The 25,370-nt window shown below is 38.0% G+C and overlaps 1 protein-coding gene across 2 annotated transcripts in view; it reads left to right on the top strand.

Annotated features, from left to right (window-relative positions):
• Nucleotides 1-25,370, top strand: part of LOC126248522 (uncharacterized) — a 162,815-nt gene that overhangs the window by 71,519 nt on the left and 65,926 nt on the right. For both annotated transcript variants that reach the window (XM_049949575.1, XM_049949576.1), the window contains one exon: nucleotides 23,219-24,591. In XM_049949575.1, coding sequence (XP_049805532.1) covers nucleotides 23,219-24,591 — 1,373 coding nt within the window. The remainder of the gene's footprint in view (nucleotides 1-23,218; nucleotides 24,592-25,370) is intronic.

The following is a 25,370-nucleotide window of genomic DNA, read 5'->3' as shown; positions in this document are numbered from 1 at the left end:
AATGTTTGGTGGAATTCCAATGTATACTTTCGTAATACGAAAATACGCAGCATACGTGTTGCTGCACATCAAAGGTATTGCCAAAACGTGTCTTTTTCCCTGAGTTTCGTTTACTAAAGTGCCGCGAAATTCTACGCCCGTGTCGAAAATCATAACCATTCAAAGGATTGATAAGTTTTGTGGTTCCGAGAGAAAATATACTATCACCTAAGACAGAAAAAGTGTGTTTTCTCCTAGGAGAAAGTGTATTTTTAACCAGGAAATCCGGGAAAAATCCTGCAATTTTTTCACCTTGTCCATGTATTCACCCTGTTAACATACTGACCTCATGTTTGGGAAGATGGAGTTCCCTTTGTCCAGCCCTTCTGGCATAGGTTTTGTGTGGTTTTCCTAAATTATGTCAGCCCTGGATAGTTCCTTCAGCAAGGCCTTGACCAACCACCTGCTGTATCCTTGTAATAACATATTTACATACACTGAGGTGACAGAAGTCATAGGATACCTCCTAATACTGTGTCAGACCTCCTTTTGCCTGACATGGTGCACCAGCAACAACTTAACATGGCATGGACTCAACAAGTCGTTGGAATTCCCCTATGGAAATACTGAGCCATGCTGTGTCTATAGCCATCTGTAACTGCAAAAATGTTATAGATGCAGGTTTTTTTGCATGAACTTATGACTCGATTATGTCCCATCAGTGTTCAATGGGATTCATGTCGGGCTATATGGGTGGCCAAACCTTTCACTTGAATTGTCCAGAATATTCTTCAAACCAATTGTGAACAGTTGTGCCCTGGTGACATGGAGCATTATCATTATAAAAATTCCATCACTGTTTGGGAACATGAAGTCCATGAATGACTGCAAGTGGTCTCAGTTGGACCAGAGGATCCAGTCCATTCCATGTAAACACAGTCCAAACCATTATGGAGCCACTACCAGCATGCACAATGCCTTGTTGACAATTTGGGTCCAGGGCTTCCTGGGGTCTGCACACACTTCAACCATACTATAAGTGCATACCACCTGAAATCGGGATTCATTTGACCAGGCCACAGTTTTTCTGTTGTCTAGGGTCCAACCGATTCGGTCACGAGCCCAGGAGAGGTGCTGCAGGCAGTGTCATGACTGTTGCCATAGCTCATTAACACCAGATTTTGCTGCACTGTGCTAACGGGTACATTTGTTTTATGTCCCACATCGATTTCTGCAGTTATTTCATGCAGTGTTACTTACCTGTTAGCAATGACAACTCTACAAAAACTTCACTGCTCTCTGTCGTTAAATGGAGGCCATCAGCCAGTGCATTGGCTTTGGTGAAAGGTAATGCCTGAAATGTGGTATTCTCGTCACACTCTTGACTCAGTGGATAGCAGTATATTGAATTTGCTAATGAGTTCTGAAATTGAATGTCCTATGCGTCTAGCTCCAACTCTTGAGTTCAAAGTCTGTTAATTCCCATCGTGCAGCCATAATCACGTCGTAAATCTTTTCACATGAATCACCTGATTACAAACGACAGCTCTGCCAGTGCACTGGCCTTTTATACCTTGTGTACGAAATAATACCGCCATCTGTATATGTGCACATAGCTATCCCATGACTTTTGTCACCTCAGTGTCTTCTCTCTCTCTCTCTCTCTCTCTCTCTCTCTCTCTCTCTCTGTGTGTGTGTGTGTGTGTGTGTGTGTGTGTGTGTGTGTGTGTGTGTGTGTGTATATTTTGAGCTACCTATTTTCATTTTATTGCGTCGACAAATCTTGTATCATCATGTGATAATCCATGGGTGAATAAATAAAAAATTATACTAGGATCAAGAGCTAAGAAGAAAGTAGTAGGATGAGGCTCACACAGGAGGCACAGCATGCAGTCAGTCAGTCTCACAAGACTTGTAGCCACAGTGACCATATGTGGTTGCCAAAGATTCACATTACCACTACAACACTTCCCATGTGCATTTCACTTTAGTTTAGGTCCGCTTTTTGTTACGTGGAATCTTTGTTGTGTGCATAAATTTTGTTTCTTTTCATTTCTTGCAGTTGTAGGGTTAATATGTTATGTGTTGTTGTGTGACACTGAGCAGTGTCTGAAGCAGTGTCGTCAAATGTTTGGAAATGTTAGACATCACTCCGTTGGACCAGGGACTGCAATATGAGGTCAGTCGGGACAAATGGTTTGCATGTTACGTGCATACTTTGATGCAAGAAAACTTAATGGTGGCCTTCTTCTCACTTTTAAAAATTTGATCAAAAGAACTCCTGCAGGTTTGAACACAAACCAAAGCTCTGTTCTGGGGATACCCAAGAAAAAGATTGGGGAAAAAACAGAAAGCTAGAAAATCAGGGGAAACATTTTGTGGATAAGCAGGTTACCAAGATAGATTCATTTGCTGAGGACACAATTCACTGCCTTGCTTATAATCATTATTGCATAAAGGGACATGTGGCACTCAACAAATTACTAGCCACCCTTAAGGAAGCAGGTCTTTCTCAAGGCAATTACTTATTACCATTTAGAGTTCCGTGAAACGTGGGTTTTCATGATGGACATTTCTATGACCATGATTGTTGATAGAGAGAGAAGGAAGGGGCTGTGGTGAATCTTGTTGAAATGATGTGCCTCGATGAAATTCAAGTCAAGTCTCTCACGTAGTCAAGCAGGACTTGAAAGATGACATGACTAAAGAAACCGTTGAAAGATGCCATGACTAAAGAAACTGTAGCAATATCTTCCAGCAAGGGAAGCAGTCTTATTCTTTCCATAGTGTCCAGAAAACCTTGATATCTTGAATGCTTGGAAAATGGTCGCAAATTTTCATAATTGGGGAAAAACCTTTCAATTTTATTCAAAAACCCTGATTTTTTAAAAAAATTTAATGTATCCAATCTTTATTGATATATTATCTGTAAACTGTATGTAATATTTCGAATAGCATTTGAATGTTCAAAGAGAAAGCTACATGTTATGAACTTACTAAATATTGGTGATCCATTGTGTACACAAAGATTCATAACTGTTTCATATCCATTGAGCTTTTACATGAGGTCATCCAAGGAAGCTGATTGGTGCCATTGCATGGTACACTTTGTACCATAGTTATCATGATGGCTTTTTTGTCAGTCCCTGGGCCAACAGAGTAATGTCTAGCATTTCCAAACATTGCTTCTAAGTCAGGTACAAAGTACTGATCAGCTATTATGGTACGGGTGTAACACAGAAGTAATAAGTTCTGGAAATGCACATTATAGAGATGTTTGTGTTAAATTTAGTACAGTTTTCCTAAAGGCACTTTAGACATTCTTGTTCAATTTAGTACAATATCTGAATGTAAATTAAGCCTGTTGAAGCATTTATTATAACAACTGTTAGAACTTTGTTGTTGGCAGCAGTCAAAAACAAGACATCATAGGCACAAAGACTACTCACTTGTATTGAAAAGATCTATGGGGCTGAAAGACTGCTCGACAGTGACAGGCTGATGTAATATTATTATTAAAGAAGCTAGCCTTCGTTTTCACCATAGGGTAACCTGTCATCTTGTGTCAATAAATCTATAGCTTGTGACTGCTTGCTTGGCCATTTTGCCAAGCAGAGCAGTAATAACTTTGGGAGGGGTGGAATGAACATTTATCTGGCCGTGGGATGAAGAAAGGTGAGGGGAAGCGGTACTGGCATCTTCATGCTTCATACCAATCACTTGTTATGGTAGAAATTATGCACAGGAATAACAAGCACATATATAGAGACGTTTACATTAAATGTGGTGCTTATTTGTGGTAATGTTATCAAATTAAGGCTGTTGTAAGACAATTTATCCAATCTGGAAGAGATGAGTGACATTTTAAACACTTATGATCGTGTCACATTTTGCAGCATTTATACAATTATTGGTATTAAGTAATTATTCACCCCACTAATGAACATGCCTGTTTCCATTTTCTTCCATTTGCATGACTGTGCAACATTAAAAATAATTTTTCTCACTTCACCCTGTGTCAACAGAGTTGTAGATATGGATGGGCCCAAGGTAGCTTCTTCATTCATTATTTTTCCACTCATGCATCTGCACAGATCAGTTTCAAACAGGTGGCTATTCACTGTGTAATGGTTACTTACTATAGTGCCACACACTGTTGGATTGCATTGCTTGGTAGCATTTCAAAGTAGAACAAAGTACAGGAGCTAAGAGACCAAGAAAACCGGTTTCCTTCAATTGTGTTCTTGTATTTGGCAGTTCTTTCACTTTTAAGCAGTTGAATAAAGTTAGAAAAGGCTTTAATGACATAAACAAAGAAAATCTGTAACTGCATAGACATAAAATAAAAGAATGCATGCTTGGCAGTCAAAGTAGGTAACACTGTGAACAATTTCACACCAGCAGTTTGTTTAAATTGCTTTTTTGTCCCTGAGGGTGTTGAAATCTCCAAAATGCCAAAATTGTGTACAGGCACAATGCGATATGAAAAGTCCTATGAGCTTCTATTTCTGTGGGTTGCTCTTAATCCCAAAAACAGTACAAATGGTTTTTGTACCTGTTGATTTCTTTCTTGCATCAATTTTGACATGGGGAAAAGTCCTTTGGAAAGTTATGCTGAGAGCATAAAGCACAGGAGTTTCAGTGCAAATTTGCAAAAGTTACTGCCACTAGAGGCACTTGTGTAACGATCTGAAACTACAATGACGGATTTCGTTAATATCAATGGTACATCATTCCAAAGTATTTTTATGAATAACTTTTACACAATTTATAGTTTTTTAAATCATATATTTTTAGTGTGTCTATACATTTGTTTGAAATACAGTAAAACTTGCTCAAAACAGAACTGTCTGGAACTAAAATAATTTTCCAAATTGGACAAGTTTCCAGATTATGCAAAAACTCACTGGGCTACGTAAAATTTGTCAGATATCATGCACAAAAGTACAGTAAAATTTTTTAATTACGCATATACTGTATTTACAACCTTCACTCCAGCACAGTAGATGTTCATTTACTGTATATTGGACAATAGAACACTGGACTATTACACTAATTGATAATGAACACAGCATTTCTATATTTTTACTCAGACTTTAAATTCATTTATTATTGTATGTACATACGTATTATTCCCATGTTTATTCGATTTACATTTCACTTTTTTCGCCACATATCGAGGAGGGAAACTTGTTTTAATTTCCTCTTCAAAATTGTTTTTTCTAGGCAAGTTCTTGCACCATACAATAGTTCCAACAAGTTGGGAGAATTTGTGTGTGCTGCAAATTGCATAACGTCATTAATGTGTGCAGTAGCTTCTTCAGGTGTATTAATTTTGCTCCTTGTCTTCTTCCGTTGTTTCTTCATCATCCTCCTCTGTGTTGAGGATTTCTATTAAATCTGTTGCTAAAGTGAAAGTGCAATTGACAGAAAGTCTTCACTTCAAATGTAATCATCTGCACTACATGAAATGAAATGTTCCGCATTTTCATTAATTCAGCAAGTGCCGCTGCAGTTTCTTGAACTTTGATGACCACAGATGCATCTTGTTCTTGATCCCCAAATTCTGCTTTGTTGAAGCACTGTGTGACAGTTTCGGGTTTTATTTCCTTTACTGCCAAGCCAATCCAATTTACTGCATCCAGTAGAGAAACTGACCGTGCAAGAGCAAGTGCACTTTCGGCTTCTTCAACACTAAGAATAAGAGATTGCATCAGTAATCGCCTATAATGACACTTGAATGTGTAAATAATCTCATACCCATGGGTTGTGTGGGGCTGTTTGAACCTGGAGGGAACCAAGCCAATTTCATATTTGATAACATTACTTTTGGGTGGCAGGTTGCATTGTCTAGGATTAGGAAAACTTGGTGACTTCCTTTTTTCATTTTGGCAATGAAAGAGCCCACCCATTCGTCCGTAAGACCACTCACCATCCACGTCTTTTTATTGCTTCACCATGTAATTGGAAGCTTACTGACGTCTATGTTTTTGAAACAACAAGGTTTTGCTGCCTTTCCAATCACCAGTGGCTTCTCCATCTCACTTAACATGTTTCCACCAAACAGTACAGTGAGTCTTTCCTTGGACATTTTTCTGCAGTGCACTTTTCACCTCAAATTGCTAGAGATTTCAAAGGCAGCGCGCAATAAAACAGTCCCATTTCATTGGCATTGAACATGTCATAATTCACAATTAAGTTGGACAGTCTTGTCTTCCATTCTGTTGCTACACCTTTATGCATGTCCTTAGCTTCTCCACACACTTCATTCCACACAATGTTGTGCCTCGCTTTGAAACTGTCCAGCCATCCGGAAGTGCCTTAAACTCCATAATTCCAAGCTCTTTAGTGACTTTCAGAGCCTCACTCTGTGACATGGGTCCTGATAAAGGTAAGTTTTTTGCCCGCGCACTTACGAACCATCCCACACTATTTCGTTAATTTCTTCATTCCCGGTCTTCTTCACTTTTTTTTTCCATGTGCCCATTCCCTTTCATCCATTCTTCCCCAATCTTATACACTTGTTTCTTAAAATCTCATAAATTTGTGTTTTACCGCATGTGAAATGCAATTTAATTTCGCGCACAGAGGGTTTGTCTTTCTCACTAGCCTCAATTACATTAATCTTTTTGTTAAATGTTAATGACGCATACTGTTTGTTCAACATCAGGTTACTGTATCTTTTAAAGTGCTACTAGTCAACTGAAACTGGCAGAAAATAATTACCTTTCCGGGTAAAACCATTGTTTAATGGAACAATACCCACCTCTTTCATTGTGCACATTGCAGCAGAGTGTTGTTAGATGCGCAACAATGTTCCTGTATGCGCTGGTGTGCATCAGTAATGAGAAAAACAAGAAAGCCAATAAACAGAGCACTGATGAACAAACCGTTTCCTTTGATGTAGTGTAGCGACACGGAGCATAACTTATTCATTGTTGCGCAGAGTACTGCGGTTTTAGGTCCACACCAGCAGCGCTGTGCTGCACTGGACCTCTTTTCTTGTTTTTGAGTTGCTTAACATAGGTGTTAAAAGTAACGTCCTTGTAGAGTCGTGAATAACTAATGAACTGTAATACAGTAGTACTGTTTAGGCTCTTTTCCACATTATAGAATTAATTATGTTCTAAGATTTGCTTTCTGTTTCCGCGTTAGGCATGTTCCGCTGTGTACAAAAAATCAGCATATAAAAGTGCACTGAATGCATTGGGACTGAAATACTTGTGCAGTTTGGGCAGATTTCCATATTATATACGTGCTGATTTGAGCAAGTTTCAATGTATCACAATTTAATATAGTATTAAATATAAAACTTGTAAAAATACATGGTTTAAAAAGCAATATTTTATTATAATAAGTGACACACAAACAACTTATATTGATTATTTGGTCACAGACAATAGTTTCCAATGGTTAGTTTATATATATATATATATATATATATATATATATATATATATATATATATATATAATTGTGCTAAACCTTTTAATGTAAGCTTATATCACTTGATGAATAAGTTACAACAGCATTTTAAATGTTTAAATTTGGTCAACAATTATGTTAAATAGTGAAGATTTTAATACGTTTGTTGCCCCTGGAAGCTGTTAGGCAACTTGCAGCTGGAACCAGATTTTTGCCATTGGCCATTTAATAGTATAGATGAAAGTGATTTTCAACAAGTGTGAGGTTAGCTACATGAGCTGAAAGCAAGTTCAGATATAATATGAGTTGAGACTTGAGGGCCGCATTGGCCCCGTTATGCACATGAAGTTCTTCTCAATAATATGTACTAGAGACCTCAGCTTCCTTCTGAAAATATGTGATGGAAAAGGTTAGACTTTGACTTCAGAGAAGAGAGGGGGGATGAGAAGCAACTGTCTGGTATTACAGCAGTTCTTTAAGGAGGGAAGTAGGAATTTCATCTGAAGTTTGAGAAAATTATATTATAAACATTTGTTAGCTTGAATTACCATTTATTAATTTGTAAATGTGTATTGTTTACTAGCTAATATAGATTATTTATCGTTTTTATAGGCATTCCGGTATCAAACAAAGCAATATATTCAAAGCCACAGAATGATCCGATGACACAGTCTACAGTGCAGTCCTATTTACTATCAGGTGACATCAGACAAGCTGAAATTTTGTGGTGTTTATGCATCATCAGAATCATTTGTCAGTTTGGAGCTCAGCAGACTTTATAGTTTTATCCCCTTAGTTATTTCTTGGTAATCAAATTACAAAGAAGAGACAGTTGCAAAAATCAAAGCATTGTATACAGATTGGCACCACACGAGACAGTGACAAATGTGCAATGATCATACTAATGTGGGCCTAGAAGTAAGAAAAAGATTAGAAAATTTTTGAAATAATGTGTAAAATTTGATGGAAATTGCTAAAAAAAAAATTCAATTATCAATGGGTGGGCCAAACATAAATTTAAAACTTTTGAATGACTTTAACAAGGAACTGAAAGAATCTTTTGCTGATCTACAACTGCTACAAATTGCTACCGACAGTTTGCACATATTACATGGCACTTTCAAAACAGGTGTATCCAAAATTAACAGGGACATTGTGTCATTTTTCAGGGTACTTTATTTCATCACTCACCCACACAGAGGTTACAATAAACTGAGATAACCAGATCTTCATACTTTACTCCATCATTTTCTGAAACAAGGTGGGTCAAAAGTGCCAATGCACCAGAAAAAGCTATGGAAATTTTGGAACGTATTTGAGCTTATGTTGCTGAGAGAAAGAAATAAAAACCCGTTTTAGTCATCAAATTTCAGAATTGTTTCTGAAGCTGCAAAGACAAATTGCTAGCACTAAAACACATTCGTCAGCTCAAAAGCACGTTTTTTGAAACCACTTTTACTCAATTCTCAGAGCGATGTTCCAATGGCTCCATTTCTGTATGATGAACTACATAATCTTATGAACATTTTGATGCTGCAAGTTGTGAAACTAGATGCCTTAAAAAGCAAAAACTAATCTTTAATGAAAATTGACTTGAAGGATGTAAAGAATCTGATTACTGCAAGGTCACTTGTTTGGTACTGGTTTTATTGTAAACAAGAGGGGAAAACATCTTATTATGGACTTCAAGGCGCAATCTTGCAGATTGTGCAGGCTTAGAACCAAGGGAAAATTTTTTCAGCTCTAGTTGTCTTGTATGTGCTCTAGTCGTCTTCTATGTGCTCATGCCCCAACTGAATAGAATAGTGAAGAAGAGAATGATGACTTTTATGATGAGTTAGATGAAGTATATACTGAATGTCCAAGAGGAGGCTGTAAGAATTTTTGGAGATATGAATGCTAAAATAGGAAAAGAAGATGAATATTAGTTGTGTATTGGAAAATATAGCCTACGCGCAAATGACAGTGGGCTCCGACATGCACACTTTGCTTTCAAGAAATGTGATAGTGGGCAGTACAACTTCGTGGTTAAAAGATATACATAAAATGCCATGAAAATCTCCAGATGGAAATACTTTTAAGCAAATTGACCATCTCCTAATAGACACAAGACATCTGTACAATCTAATGGCTGTGAGAAGTTATAAAGGTGCTATTGTTGACTCTGTCCACTATCTTGTAATAGCAACAATCTGAAGTCGAATATCTAATGCAAGGAAGATATGTGGATCTCAAAATTCCATATTGATAAGCTCAAGGAGCCAAAAACTGCTCAAAGATTCTGTGACCTACTGAAGGAAAATCTGGCAAACTTTCCCAACAGTGAGAATATCAAGGAATTATGGAGGAACCTAAAAGACACCCTTACAAAAGCTGAGAGCATGAAAGGAAAGAACTGGAACAGCTGAAAGGGATGAGTGAAGTGAGAACTTTTTATCAGAAGTTAAATAAGAGTTAAAAGGATTCCCAGCTGAGGACGAATTTGTGTAAAATATGGATGGTTCAGTTTTGAGTAGTGATGAAGCAGTATGTAGAAGATTGGCTCAATATTTTGATGAACTGTTGAGTGATGAAAAGGTTATAAGAGATGCGGGCATCAGTACTAGAGAGACTATCCTGTACAAATCAGTTCAGTTGCTGGCATATGCAGACGATATTGATATAATTGCAAGAAAACCAAGAGCAATGGAAGGAACCTTTAAAGTCTTGAAAGAACTGCTAGAGATGTGAACCCACAGATAAATTAAGAGAAAGCTAAGTATATGCTTGTAACTAAAAAATATTATCCAAATGTGCCCCCATCAATAGAAATTGGTTTGTATGAGTTTGGTATTGTGTGTAGTTTCACTTACCCTGGATCAAAAGTAAACTTTGAGAACAATGTCGGCTCTGAAATCCAAAAATGAATGTTTTCCGCCAAGTGCTATCGTGGCCTCAGAAAACGTCTGAAATCTAAGTTACTGTTCGGGAAAACTAAAGTTACGATGTATAAAGTTTTAGTAAGGCCATTGCTAACATATGGTGCTGAAACATGGATGTTAACAAAATTTGATGAAAAGCACCTGGGCATGTTTGAAAGAAAGATCTTGAGACAAATTCTTGGGCCGGTGAAAGAAAATGGTGTCTGGAGGAGGATATTCAGCTATGAAGTCTATAATATGTACAAACATGTTCAAATTATTAGACTAAAGACATTTTTTCCAAAACTTTACATTTATTACAGATTTATATCTACATACAGATTATATTGGTACATTCAATACTTTGTATGCATGCCTTTGTTCTTATTTTATCCGGTTTGGCGTAGGTCTGTTAACTTTTCACATGACATTTTAATATCATTGTCATGGTACCAGATTTCCTCTAGTTTCTCCGTGAGATCTTGTTTGGAGGCTATTGTAAATTTCCTTAGCCCCTGTTTCACAATGACCCATAAATTTTCAATTAGGTTCACATCGGGACTATTTCCTGGCCAGGGCAACACTTCCAGTTGCTTTTCTTCCAAGTACTTGGAAACACTTTTGGCTTTGTGGCAAGGTGCCCCATCATGCATAAAAGTGTCATCTTTATTAGGAAACCACTCATTTATTTGGAGGAAAAGTTCATTTTCTAGGATTTCTTTTTATTGTTCTTGCTTCATTGTCCCTTCAACAATGTGTAATCTGCCAGGACTTTTCACGGACATCGCACTGCAGACCATAATGGAAGTTGGATGTGTCACACATTGCTGCACACACTCAGCTTTGAACTGTTCTCCAGGTCTGCGACAAACATACTGGCTGCTTTCTTCCATCACAGTGAATACAGATTCATCACTGAAGTGTACCTGAAGCATGTGTACAAAAGTGCAAATTGGAAAATTGGGGAATAGTAGCATAGGAGACCTCAGCAGTCCCAAAATTCAACTGTGCGTTTCTTCAGTATCAGTAAAACATCACAATTTCAAGCCAAAACTCCTAACTGTAGAGATCAGACCCACATAATTTACCACATCATTGTAGATACCTTAGCCCAGTTGTCACTTGCCCACTCCTGAAGATGTGTAGCCCACTGCAATCTTTTAGTTTTCATGGCAGGTGTGGTTTTTCTGTTTTTTCCTTGGTCAGCATGCCTTTAAACCACATTGAAACAGCCTCCTCCTCACTGTCAGAGGTGAAACTTCAACACCCAAACCTTTCAGCTGATGGCTCAAGTCTGTAGAAGTAAGTTTACGGTTCATTGTTGCCATGTTTGTAAGTCTGCTCCTTGTTCTAGGACTGATCATTCTTTTACGTCCACATTTTCCTTTCCTGTTTGGCTTGTATTCACCACCTTTCTGCATCGAAAGTTTGATTCTGCTGGCAGTTTTCTGTGATATTCTCATTCTGTCAGCAATTTCTTGCTGTGTCTAACGATTTTAGCAAGAAGTGCTACCACAGCTGCAAGAAGTGCTACCACAGCTGAAACTTTCTGAGGTGAAACATCTTTTGTAGTTGTAGTTATGTCATGTTCCGTAGATTATTTTCCCGATTATTTTGTTGATATGATGTGGAACAAGTCAGATTACAAGATATATATACACACACATGAATAGTGCTAATATTAATATTACTGAAATTTTTAGTTCTACACATGCAACTACATTTAGAGGAACATTTTTTGTTTTGTTTTTATTTATTTACCATTTCTGAAACAGAAATTCCTACTCGGAGTAGAAGGAGTCTTCCCCATAACCTCACTTTCTTGGCAAAATCCACGATTTATTCCTATAGCTAAAAACTGCAAGTTCACAAGCTATATAATGTCTTGTTGATGTAGCAAGAAGTTGATAGAACAAATAACAAGCTGAAGTACACCACAGAAACAAAACATTACTGTAAACACAGTTTCAAAGCATGTGCACAAACAACTAACATAAACACGATTTAGAGAGAAAATGACAATTGTTACCAACTCTGAAAAATTCAGTGATCTGTCAGTTGCTTGGAAGGGAAATTTTGTGGCATCAATCTAACCATTGAAACAAATCAGTTATTACACTTTCCTATTTTTACAGCAGAAAACTTAAGAGTATCAAAAAGAATCGTTTAGTCTAATAATTTGAACATATCTTTATAATGAACCAGATTTATTATGACAGATTTTTTGAGCTTACTCCCTTTATAATCAGTAAGTAATAATGTGTATATATTTGTAAAAACAGAATTTCTAATTTGTTATTAAAAAATGGATGCTGTAGTGTCACATTTTAAAAAAGCAACCTGGAAAAAAATTGCCTTGTGCAAAACCTGGAAAAGACCTTGAATTTGAAAATGACTTGTTGCTGGACACCCTGTCTTTGGCATGCAGTCACATTGTGAGCCTTTTTTTGGCGGTCAGGGGGGAGGGGGGGGGGGTGCTTTCTCCAGTTTTTAACGCTAGAATGGAGAGTTTCTGACATTCCTAAAGCAGCAGCAGAAAGAGATCATTCTGACCTCGCATAATAAAATATTTTCGTGTCTGACTTAAACAAGTACTTTATTTTAGTGTATGTTCAGCCCTACCTTTTTGTGTGTCATAACTATGGTTATTTAACATGGTAATTAATACATTAAATATTTAATTCAACAAAAATTACTGTTCTCTCATTGCTTGTGCAAACAACTTTCCTAAACTATAGACTTTAATATATTAACTATTTGTTGAACCTTTTTAGACACACACAATATATATTCCCCATATTATACGAGCATGTATTCTACATGTGTCTTTAGTTATATTTTGTAATCAAGTCATTGGAATATGCTTGAAGCACTTTAGCATAGGTGGTTTCAGTCTCACGTGCACATTTTCTGCACACGGCTTTGTCGCACTGTACGTTGTTGTCGCTGGTCTTGTTGCCTTTGCAAAGGCTGATTTGGCACTTCTTCCACTTTCTAGATAATTTAGGTCCTGTATCCCCTCTTTTTGTCTGTTCTGCTTCTTGCTCTTTCATTCCCGTGAGTTAATTCACCAGCTGAAGTATGAACTGCTTCTCTTCCAATTTCGTGTTTGTTCCTATTTTGTAGGTGACCCATGCATTTATTGCCGCCACGTCCAAGGTGTTGTAGAAGACATGTATCAGCCACCTCCTACATGCAACCTTTGTAGTGTGCTTATAGGTCATCTGATGAATCATGTCCATCCTGTATTTTGTTGCATTGTAGAATGTAATGTCTCCAAGTTTCTTCTTTTCTTCTTTGCTTATTGCCACTTCAGCATTGCAGTGTACTCAGATGAATGACATTTTTATGCTTCTTCCTTCGTATACAATCGTGGTGCAATTTGTGTTGCTAATCTGACACAGGATGGTGGTGGTGTGTATTTCAGCATTTGGCTTCTTTATCTCATCAGGGATTTCGTGACAAATCTTGTTCATGGTACCAATTAATGAAGTGATCTTTTCTTTGGGCTTCATAACAAGATGAAGAAACATGAAGGAGTTGTCTGCCATCATATGTCATCCTTGATGTATAAATGGCTTCATGAAACACAGAATGACATACTTTCTGAGTGATTGCTTCTCTCTGTGTGTGTCCTGTTTTCTGAGATATGAGAAAGCATTACTTACATATCTTTTTGCTACTTTGGCAGCAGTTTAGAATTTTTAAGGCTGTATTTCTCGAGTTTGGTGAGCATGAATCAAGCAAACTTGCATCTTGGTTTGCTTGGTAATAGTTGCTTGTCTTTGATTATAGTTTTTCCAGGGCAGTAAGAATGAGTACTTTTTTCATGAACTTTCCCCAAATTTCAGATACAAGAGCAAATTTGTTGGCAGGCAGGCATTCAACTCGGGTTGATTCTTTGCCGAAACAGAGAAATCTGAGAGCATCGTGAAATCTGTCCTTTGCTGTGACATTCCTAATGAAAGTAGGCCCCCAGAAATGCAACGAAAGGTTATACACAGACATACCATATGTACAAGTAACATCCCTAGCATATATTGATGGCTATCAACTTTACAGTTTAGTACTTTTTAAGTATTTGAGTCTGCATATTTCTTGATACAACATACCATTGCTTCTCCAAAAATAAGATGGACACTGTTGACAGAGTCGTCTACTTATGGGAAAGTGTAAGTAGAGAGACCTCCTTTCTCCTTTGCAACTTGCACAGCCTGCCTTTTTCCAGAAGATGAAAATTGGCAATCTCCCATTCAGTTCCATCCCTAACCACCATCTTTGATATATGCTTTCAACTGGACCTGCTGTGATGGATGAGGTGAGGATTGATGTAGATCCGCATCTGAATCCTTCTCCACTAATCCCTCCTTGTTCACAGTGACTTTGTCTTCACTTACCTCTGGTACAAAATCCTCATCTTCATCACTGAAGTCAGTTTCTGATTCAACATTAGAACTCTCTAAGAGATGTAACATTTCTTCATCAGAAAGTCCACATTGAGACATGTCTTTCATGGACAGTGAACATTACCTGAATGATACTGTATAAAGTGAGGCAGATTGAAATGTACCCATGCCATGATGTAAAAATGTGCAGCGATAACTCTTTGTGATTACTGATGGTTGCTGCTTTATTGTTGAATTATTTACGTATATTAAAAAGAGAAATTACTGCTGTGTGAGATTGACCTCTTCTGGTGTCAGACTTACCCCTTCTGCCATACCAGGTATATCAAATGAAGATATGAATATTTTGTAAGTCCTAGTACATCATTGTAAAGAGAACTTGGGAAAATTCATATGATTTCATAAACTAAGTAAAAATATTGGATATGACATTGACACAAAAGTGTGGCAGGGGTCATTTTGACACCTTCCATTGTTCTAGTGGTACTCAAAGACAACTGGAGAGTATTTTGAAAAAATGACCAATGGCAGTACTTCTCGGTCAGTAAAGTAGACCTATTCTGTTGCATGGATGCACCGGTCTTCTTTTGGCTTTCTCCTGATTTTTAACTCAAAGATGGCAACAGATTATCATATTGAAGAGAACCAGGACATGTTTATTAAGTGGTTCTTAGACTCAGTTCAAATTAGTTAGCACCATCAACAATATTGCTCTTGATAATGCCCGTAACTATTCCACTGACATTGACAAGACACCTACCGTGACAAAGCGGAAATGAGGAGGTGATTGACTGATTTCAGCATCGGAGTATAGAAATAAGCCATAAACTTAAGAAGAAAAGAGCTAACAGCATTAATATATCTCCACAAACCACGACTCCTCAGATATAAAATTGACAAGTTGACAAAAACATATGAGCTGGGCAGTGTGTCTTCAGGCACCTGTGATAGCAATGAAAGTAATGTCTGTAACATTTTTCCATTGTCATAATATAAAAAATGTACAAGCATAATCGGCTGAATGTTTGGAGTCTGTGGATTATTTACCTGCATTGTAAAATTACTGTTTCATATGAATAAGTAGTCTATTATCGTCACCTGAGTTCAAAGTTTCATCTCAAGAACTCAGTCTTTACCCCTCAAAAAATTTCTCTCACTGTTTGAAATATATCATATTGAGGTAGTGTATTTTGTATTGTTAGTCTTGTCTATTCCAGATTGATCAAATCACTTTAGAAGCACAAATATACTGCTATTAAATGAAAAATACGTCAATGTTGGCACATGATGAAAAAGCTGCAACACTCCATAGTCAAACTCAAAGAATCTTTCAGAAGAAAAGTGTGAATAGAGATACCACATCCAAAACACAAGTTAATTTTAAGGATCTAGCCTCAAAGATTTTGACCATTACCCATAGTTGCCAATTTATTATTAAAGGACTTTGAGGACAGGGCACTGAGGACTTAAGTTTTGCAGGCAATGACCTTCTGGAGATACATTGATGATAACATTTTTGTCTGTCCTCATGGACATGGTGTTCTTATTTGATTTTTGGATCACTTCAGCTGTCTTCATCGCAGCATTATATTTACCATACACACACATTATAAATTGAAGTCCCCTGCCAAATTGTTCTGTATGTGAAAGCTAATCTTAAAAAGTACTGTATGGATTTTGATATGGTTTTCACTAACAGGAACTTGCACATTTGACATCTTGTATTTAAGGAAAATGATACTGTGAGAAGCAGATTTGTCGGGCTATGGAGTTTGAACCATTCCCATAGGTACATGAAAAGGAGCATAGATATGTCGCCTTTATTCCTGATGCTGGAGGCATATCCTTTAAGAATGGAAGAATTTTAAGAATGATGTTGATAAGGAGTCAATTGAAATTAGGTTGGCAGACAAATGTGATTAGTAGAGGGAATGGTATTTCTCGCAGTAGGACGTGGAAGCCTGTATTATTATACATCAAAGCACAAAATTCTTTGGTGTGGCTGGCCCAAGTGTTTGAGGATAGTCTTTGTTCTGCTAGGGGCAGTGCCACAAGCCCAGTCGTCAGGGCAGTAACCGTGGCGGGCAGCACATGCGCCATGTTTGGTACAGGGGCTATGTAGGATGACACCGAGCGATGTGTCATAGTGATTAGTACACTGCACTCGCATTCTGGAGGATGACTGTTCAAATCTCTGTCCCTCTATCCCGATTTATGTTTTCCATGATCTCCCTAAATCTCCAAAGGCAAATGACAGGGTAAGTTCTTTGAAAGGTGATGGCTGATCCTTCCCCATCCTTCACTAATCAGGATCTATGCTCCATCTCTAATGATCTCATTGTCAACAAGTAGTTAAACACCTTCCTTCCTTCCATTTCTTCTTTCCTTCCATAGGATAATGGTACCCAGCCTTGACATAATTCTCAGTGGGACTCGGCAGCTGCAGCGATGTTCCTCCTGAAGATGGCAGACAGATGGATCACCAAAATTTGTGTTGTGTTATTGCCCTGCTCTGATGATTGGTATTAGTGATCTGCCATATTGAATGTTTAGAATGTGCCTTTGCTGCCTGCAGCAGCACACTCCTCAATGGCATAGTGTTAGCCTACCAAGCCACAAAGCTTGTTAATGTAAGTCGACTTGGGTAATACTCTAGAAAGTCTGATATGCATGCTCCTCTAATTCTTCAAGGCGAATTTATCATTTGTGGTGAATTAAAAAAGTTGATGTTAATGAACTTAAGATGGCTGAGGTAACGAAAGTAGTACAGTGTAAGAAACATAACAAAGCCAGTAACTAAGCATTTGGGAAGGAAAGCTGCTTTAATACTGACATTAAGTGCTCAGTTACAGCCAGTATATACAAAGGCAGGCTTTGCTCACAGCTATGTCCCTATAGATCTTGTCATAAGTGTTGTTAATAAGATCAACACTTTGCCACTTAAGGACTGGGGAGTGTGCAACAAATCTGTCAAATCTACCTATGAAGATGAAAAATGTTATCCATTGCCTCAGGTTTGCATTAACTGTTCTGGTTTGCAACTTGTATGGTTAGAGGCTGTTTAATTTACACTGAGGAAAAGAAAATTGAAGAACTGAAAATTACGAAACAAATACCATATGCAGAAGCAAAGTAAACAAATAAAATGGTGCAACTATCTATATTTTGATCCTCATCTGCTTCTATTGAGCAAAATGGTTTCTGTCCACGTGTGTTTCCCGATGTAAGGCAAGTTTCTCATTTCAGGTAGCAAACTATCGTAAAGGACGCCACAGATGTTATCCGATACTCTGCCTCGTGATGACTGGGTGTTGTGTGCTGTCCTTAGGTTAGTTAGGTCTAAGTAGTTCTAAGTTCTAGCGGACTGATGACCATAGATGTTAAGTCCCATAGTGCTCAGAGCCATTTTTTGTTATCCGATAGAGATACTAATTGTGAATTATTGCAGTAGATACTGATATCTGCCAGGGCCGAATGAAAAGTCTCACAAGTCCCCCCTCCCACAGTTTCCTCTGTCCAAACAAGTATTGGAAGCTCACCTTTACAGAAAAGAAGGAGAAGGAGAAAGATAGACTTCTGTTATCAAATGGTTTCCATTTGTCAGTGCAATTTGAGACAGTACTGCTTCTAATGCAGGCAAGACCAATTTCTGTGTATTCAGAAGAGACTTCCACAGTAATTGTGTGACCATATTGGTGATAAAACTAGTTCATTGGGATGTGAAGCTAGTTGCTCAATAATATCAAAATGTAATCATCGTGGAGGCTGAAGTAGCAGTTTCACTTCAGAAGATGCAATCTCTTGCTGACAACAAAGTCTGTAACAAACACACACACACACACACACACACACACACACACACACAGAGAGAGAGAGAGAGAGAGAGAGAGAGGGGGGTAGGATCATCTAAAATGGTTTCACAGACCTATGGAATGACTGAAAGCCACAGTATTTCTTAATTTTGTTTTTTATAGAACTGCTATAACCTTGTTACAAAGTTTGTGAAAACCAAGGAAAATCCAGTTCAGAATTACCAGATTAGTTACCAAATGTCGAGCATGCTTCACAGTTGGGAGTGTTCAGTGTGGACTATATGCTTCTGGTACTATCCACACACTACAGTATAAAGTAATGAAAAGTTTAGACCTGATGGCATGTTTCCATTGGTTGGTAGTCTGAAGCCTCTCCTTTGCATCCATTTGGATTGCAATATGTATAGCAATAGCATCTCCACCATGAATAATTTGTTTATCCAACTTCACCTCACTGTGTTTTGAAGATGGATATTAAGCTCAGCAGTCGTTCTCATGACAGTGGACATGTTATTAGAGATAATAATCCTCTTTAACTCTCACCTGTTTTTCATCAAGTTTACTTACTTGTAACTGGGTTCCCTGGAATTCTTCTCATTAAATCCAATAGTTAACTGCTACTAAGTGTTTTGAGTGAACTTCGAATAACCATACACAACATTCCCAAAGTAGATTTGAATTTTATGGAATTTTAATTTCATTGCTAAATTGATGATCTTTTTTTTTAAAAAAAAATAGTATAAACTCTCACTTGTAATAATACAGATCAGTTAACTCATATAGATTACAATGAATCTAAATAACATGAATGAATGGCATAATGTTTGGTACGAACCCGATAAATGTCTAATTATAACTTAATTCATCCGACTGAACATAATGAATGCTCTGCACCAACTGACTGTATAAACATTACTCAGTAAAAGCACAGCCATGAGTGAACTTTACAATGTTGGACACAGGCTCATTATGTGAATGTTACTTGATGATTGCGTAGTGTGGACTGACTTCAAGTAAGTGACTACATAGCGCTGACTGAAACAAAGATAGACTGACAACTAACTACATACGACTGAATCTTGGTGGTAACTTACTGTACAAATATTACTCTATGAAAACACAGCCGGGCCTGACTTTAAATAGTGCTTTCTGACTAGGAATTTTACATAATGAGTTTTGGTTGCAAAGTGACTGTGACTGTGACTTTGTACAGAGTACCTATTTAAAGGCACACATAAGATTACCTTTATAATACGATCAAATAAAGGGTAGTTACAAGGTACTTCCCCCAAATTATGGGCTTCTACTTTTTTTTAAAAAAAAAATTGTTTCTTTTTTATAATAATTACATAATTTTAGAGGTTGAATGCTTACATTTTTCCGTATAATCTCCAGTTCAGTCACAGAATTTTTATAGATGCTGTGATGGTTTTTGTATGCTCACATATGCTGCTATATCATTGAGGAAGACTTGAACCAAACCTTTCACCTGATTATCAGAGCTGAATTGTGTTCCCATGTACTTTTGCCTTAGGATACAGGTGGTAATTGTTGTGTGCCAAGTCTGGACTATAGGGTGGGTGGGGGATGATTTCCTATTGAGACACCGAGCGAGGTGGCGCATTGGTTAGCACACTGGACTCGCATTTGGGAGGACGATGCTTCAAACCCGCATCTGGCCATCCAGTTTTAGGTTTTCTGCGATTTCCCTAAATTGCTCCAGGCAAATACCACGATGGTTCCTTTGAAAGGGTGCGACCGATTTCCTTCCCCATCCCTGACACCTTCTGAGCTTGTGCTCCATCTCTGATGACCTCAATGTCAACAGGGCATTAAACTCTGTCTTCCTTTCCTCTTTCTTCCTTCTATTGAAACATTTGCAGGAGAGCAAAAGTTTGACTGACGACGTGGGCAATCATTGTCAAGGAGATTGCTTACACACTTGCTTGACATTCCTCTTCTCCAGTTCTGCTTTGCCTGTCTGAGTCTTTTCAGTGTTTCACAGTACCTGTCAGTATTTACTGTGATCCCAGCAGGCATAAAATTGACCAACAGTTATTGATTCCAAAGCACAATTGCCATGACTGTACTAGCAGACTGTGTTTATTGTTGTTTGGTCTCAGTTATTAAGTGGAATGCCCAGGTTTCATTATGCATGACAGACAGTTACAAAAAGTTGACCTTTTTGTCTGCACAGTGGTGAAGAAATTTTTGGGAAGAATTAACTCGTTGCTGTTTGTGGTTGTCCTATAGCATTCGTGGTACTCATCTTATGCACACCTTCCGATATTGCAACTTTTACATTAAAATCCTGTGAATGGTGCTTCAGGAAACCCCAGGAACAAAAATTCAGATATTGTCGAGACTGATCTGCTGGTCTCCACATGTGGATTGCTCAACCTTCGTGACTGTCTCATCAGAAATTGATAGTCTCCTGCTCCTTTATTTTTCATGAATTTCAATATGACCGGCTGTAAACTCTACACCACTAGTGAACATTTTTGACATCCATGCACAACTCTCCATAAACATCCATCTCTTAGTGATGAATTTCAGTCGATTCAACCTCTTTGTATTCAATAATGAAATCACTGTATGAACTCTGCACTCGATATAAAAGTCCAATGGGAGCTCCATTGTCAATATCTGCCAAGCTGAGACAGAGTATCCCAGTGAGGCCCATACATGCTCGTTTGGGGGGGTGAGTGAAGCACCAATCACAACAGTGAGGACAACACACTCACAAACAGTTTCTCTGTGATCTTCAACACTTTAGAGACCTTTCTTTGGGATTACCCTCAATAGAATTTTAATAGTAATATTAAAGACAGAACAAGCAGACAATATAGATATACATTAGGCAGCAAAGTTATGTTGATTAACAAAGGCATAAATATCGTCAAAATTTTATGATGATATGTTGTATTTGAGGTAGCAAAATTTTGGATGTGCAGTTGTATCCCTGCGATTTAGCAAAGCCCACCAAGAATTTCCTGAAAACTCAAATTTGTAATTGAAATATTTCATTAACTAACATGTTATTTTAATAAATTGTGCATTTTTGAAACAGAAAAATTGCTTGTACAATACTAAGACACTGGAGTTTCAAAAGGATTATGTCCTAAGATACTGGAAACAGACAATTTTGAATAAAGTTCACTTTTTAAATACACTATCTTCTGAAAATATAAGATGTTCTTTAGAAAGAAGAAATAATAGCCTTTAAATAAGGTATGTCAGTTGTAGAACAAGTAATTATTAACAGAGTCAAATGTTCAAGTGCACAAGGTATTCACAAGCAGTAAATTTTGCATATTTCATTAAAGAAAATGTTTCCACGTGAACAACTGACAGCCTGCAACCTACACACAGTTTTGAAAAATATGGCTCAGATAAGAATTTGGAAGATCAGTTTGGATTCCATAGAAATATTGGAACACGTGAGGCAATACTCACCCTATGACTTATCTTAGAAGCTAGATTAAGGAAAGGCAAACCTACGTTTCTAGCATTTGTAGACTTGGACAAAGCGTTTGACAATGTTGACTGGAATACTCTCTTTCAAATTCTGAAGGTGGCAAGGGTAAAATACAGGGAGTGAAAGGCTATTTACAATTTGTACAGAAACCAGATGCCAGTTATAAGAGTCGAGGGACATGAAAGGGAAGCAGTGGTTGGGAAGGGAGTGAGACAGGGCTGTAGCCTATCCCCGATGTTATTCAATCTTTATATTGAGCAAGCAGTGAAGGAAACAAAATAAAAATTCGGAGTATGTATTAAAATCCAAGGAGAAGTAATAAAAACTTTGAGGTTTGCCGATGACATTGTAATTATGTCAGAGACAGCAAAGGACTTGGAAGAGCAGTTGAACGGAATGGATAGTGTCTTGAAAGGAGGATATAAGATGAACATCAACAGAAGCAAAACGAGGATAATGGAATGTAGTCGAATTAAGTCGGGTGATGGTTCACGAATTAGATTAGGAAATGAGACACTTAAAGTAGTAAAGGAGTTTTGCTGCTTGGGGAGCAAAATAACTGATGATGGTCGAAGTAGGTCGAAGTAGAGAAGATATAAAATGTAGACTGGCAATGGCAAGGAAAGCGTTCCTGAAGAAGAGATATTTGTTAACATTGAGTATAAATTTAAATGTCACGAAGTCGTTTCTGAAAGTATTTGTATGGAGTGTAGCCACAACAACAACAACAACAACAAGAATTTGAATATTTGATATGTAATTCTATTGTATGTATATGTATTTGATATGTATATGATATGGATTAAGTATGGAAAAGAGAGCAGAAAAAAAGTATTTAAATTATGAGTAGCATTATAGCAAGGAAAGCAATTCCACCTTGCTAAGTTTCATTGCCTATCAGTAAGTTTAGTTTATTCTCCACCATTGTGTCTGACAGGTTTCACATTGATTTTGTACAGTGTCATTACACTACAGACAGTTTATCTTGACACCCCTGGTATGTTTTAGACTGTTATTACAAATATGGGCACCTGTAAAATTAACTCCTAAATCACAGTGTATCAACAAAATACCAAAATAATTGCAGTTCTGCTGGCAGCACAAAATGTGTTAATTATTAATTATTACAGATACTCTCACCTATGCACGTTTATCACATGAGCTTTAAATTTATGTAAGTTAGTACAAAGAAATTGTACAGTGATTTTAATTCCACAGGCCAGGCAGAAGCTACCATAACAAGTGAGCCAAATGTAGCTGGTGCATCTATTTCAAGCAAGATCCCCCTCATAGATATTGCTGATGATGATGATGATGATGATGATGATGATGATGAAGAAGATGAACCAGCAACGGATCCTGAAAATGAACCAGCAACGGATCCTGAAAATGAACCAGCAACGGATCCTGAAAATGAACCAGCAACGGATCCTGAAAATGAACCAACAACGGATCCTGAAAATGAACCAACAATGGATCCTGGATATGGACCAGCAACGGATCTTAGATATGGACCAGCAACGGATCTTAGATATGGACCAGCAGTGGATCCTAGATATGGACCAGCAGTGGATCCTAGATATGGACCAGCAGTGGATCCCAGATATGGACCAGCAGTAGATCCCAGATATGGACTAGCACTGGATCCTAGATATGGACTGGCAGTGGATCCTAGATATGGACTAGCAGTGGATCCTAGATATAGACCGGCAGTGGATCCTAGATATGGACCGGCAGTGGATCCTAGATGTGAACCGACAGTGGATCCTAGATGTGAATTGACAGTGGATACCGGATATGGACTAGAAGTGGATCCTAGATATGGACTAGAAGTGGATCCTAGATATGGACTAGAAGTGGATCCTAGATATGGACTAGAAGTGGATCCTAGATATGGACTAGAAGTGGATCCTAGATATGGACTAGCAGTGGATCCTAGATATGGACTAGCAGTGGATCGTAGATATGGACTAGCAGTGGATCGTAGATATGGACTAGCAGTGGATCGTAGATATGGACCAGCAGTGGATCGTAGATATGGACCAGCAGTGGATCATAGATATGGACCAGCAGTGGATCATAGATATGGAACAGCAACAGATCGTAGATATGGACCAGCAACAGATCGTAGATATGGACCAGCAACAGATCGTAGATATGGACCAGCAACAGATCGTAGATATGGACCAGCAACACATCCTGGATGTGTACCAGCATCGCATCCTGGATGTGTACCAGCATCGCATCCTGGATATGTACCAGCATCGCATCCTGGATGTGTACCAGCATCGCATCCTGGATGTGTACCAGCATCGCATCCTGCATGTGTACCAGCAACGCATCCTGCATGTGTACCAGCAACGGGTCCTGGATGTGTACCAGCAACGGGTCCTGGATGTGTACCAGCAACGGGTCCTGGATGTGTACCAGCAACGGGTCCTGGATGTGTACCAGCAACGGGTCCTGGATGTGTACCAGCAACGGGTCCTGGATGTGTACCAGCAACGGGTCCTGGATATGGACCAGCAATGGATCCAGGATATGTGGATGATGATGATGATGTAATTGAATTAAGTGATGACTCATGTGAGGTAAGTTTTTCCCCTGCAAGATAATTCATTCGTTTCACAGATTTATGTAAAATGTTTATAATAATACAGGGTGTTTCAAAACTTCAGAGTCAACATTATACAGCATACTAAACTGAGTACTTCCACGTAAATAGTGAGTGGCTGGAAATTCACATAAGTAACTTACACCTTATGGCAACAGCTTCATTGCAACTGTTCGTTGCATTACAGTGGCATGTAAAATTTTGCCGCACAATATCAGATGTCTGTGTTTTGTGTAGTACAACTAGGCAGGCAGCCAGCCAGGACCCTGCTAGCGAGTTTCATACATTGACAACTTTATGCAAACCTAAAGGAAAATTTCTGCTTCTGAAACAATGTGGATGATTGCATATTATGTTTCTGGTAGTGCTACCAATGTTGATGCAAGAACATATGCAGTGTGTACTTCACATGCATTGCTCATCCAGAGACCTTGTACCCCTTAAATATTCATTTTCAGCCATTGCTTCCTTATCTCATTTTGTTATCCTCTACCATTTGTATAATATTCACCCTAAATCTTTGGGGCACTTTATAGTTGTGAGGAATATTTTCAAATAATTTTAAATAATTAAAAGAAATTGTTCATTGAGATGACAAAAGTCATGAGATACCTCCTAATATTGTGTTAGACCTCATTTTGTCCAGCATAGGGCAGCATCTCATTGTGGCATGGACCCAACAAGTTGTTGGTAGTCCCCTGCAGAAATATTGGTCCATGCTCCCTATGTAACTATCCATAATTGTGAGAATGTTCC

Source organism: Schistocerca nitens, chromosome 3 (genome assembly GCF_023898315.1).
Source record: "Schistocerca nitens isolate TAMUIC-IGC-003100 chromosome 3, iqSchNite1.1, whole genome shotgun sequence".
Taxonomy (NCBI): Eukaryota; Metazoa; Arthropoda; class Insecta; order Orthoptera; family Acrididae; genus Schistocerca; species Schistocerca nitens.
Note: the sequence above shows the minus strand (reverse complement) of the source record. Positions and strands in the feature narration are given on the sequence as shown.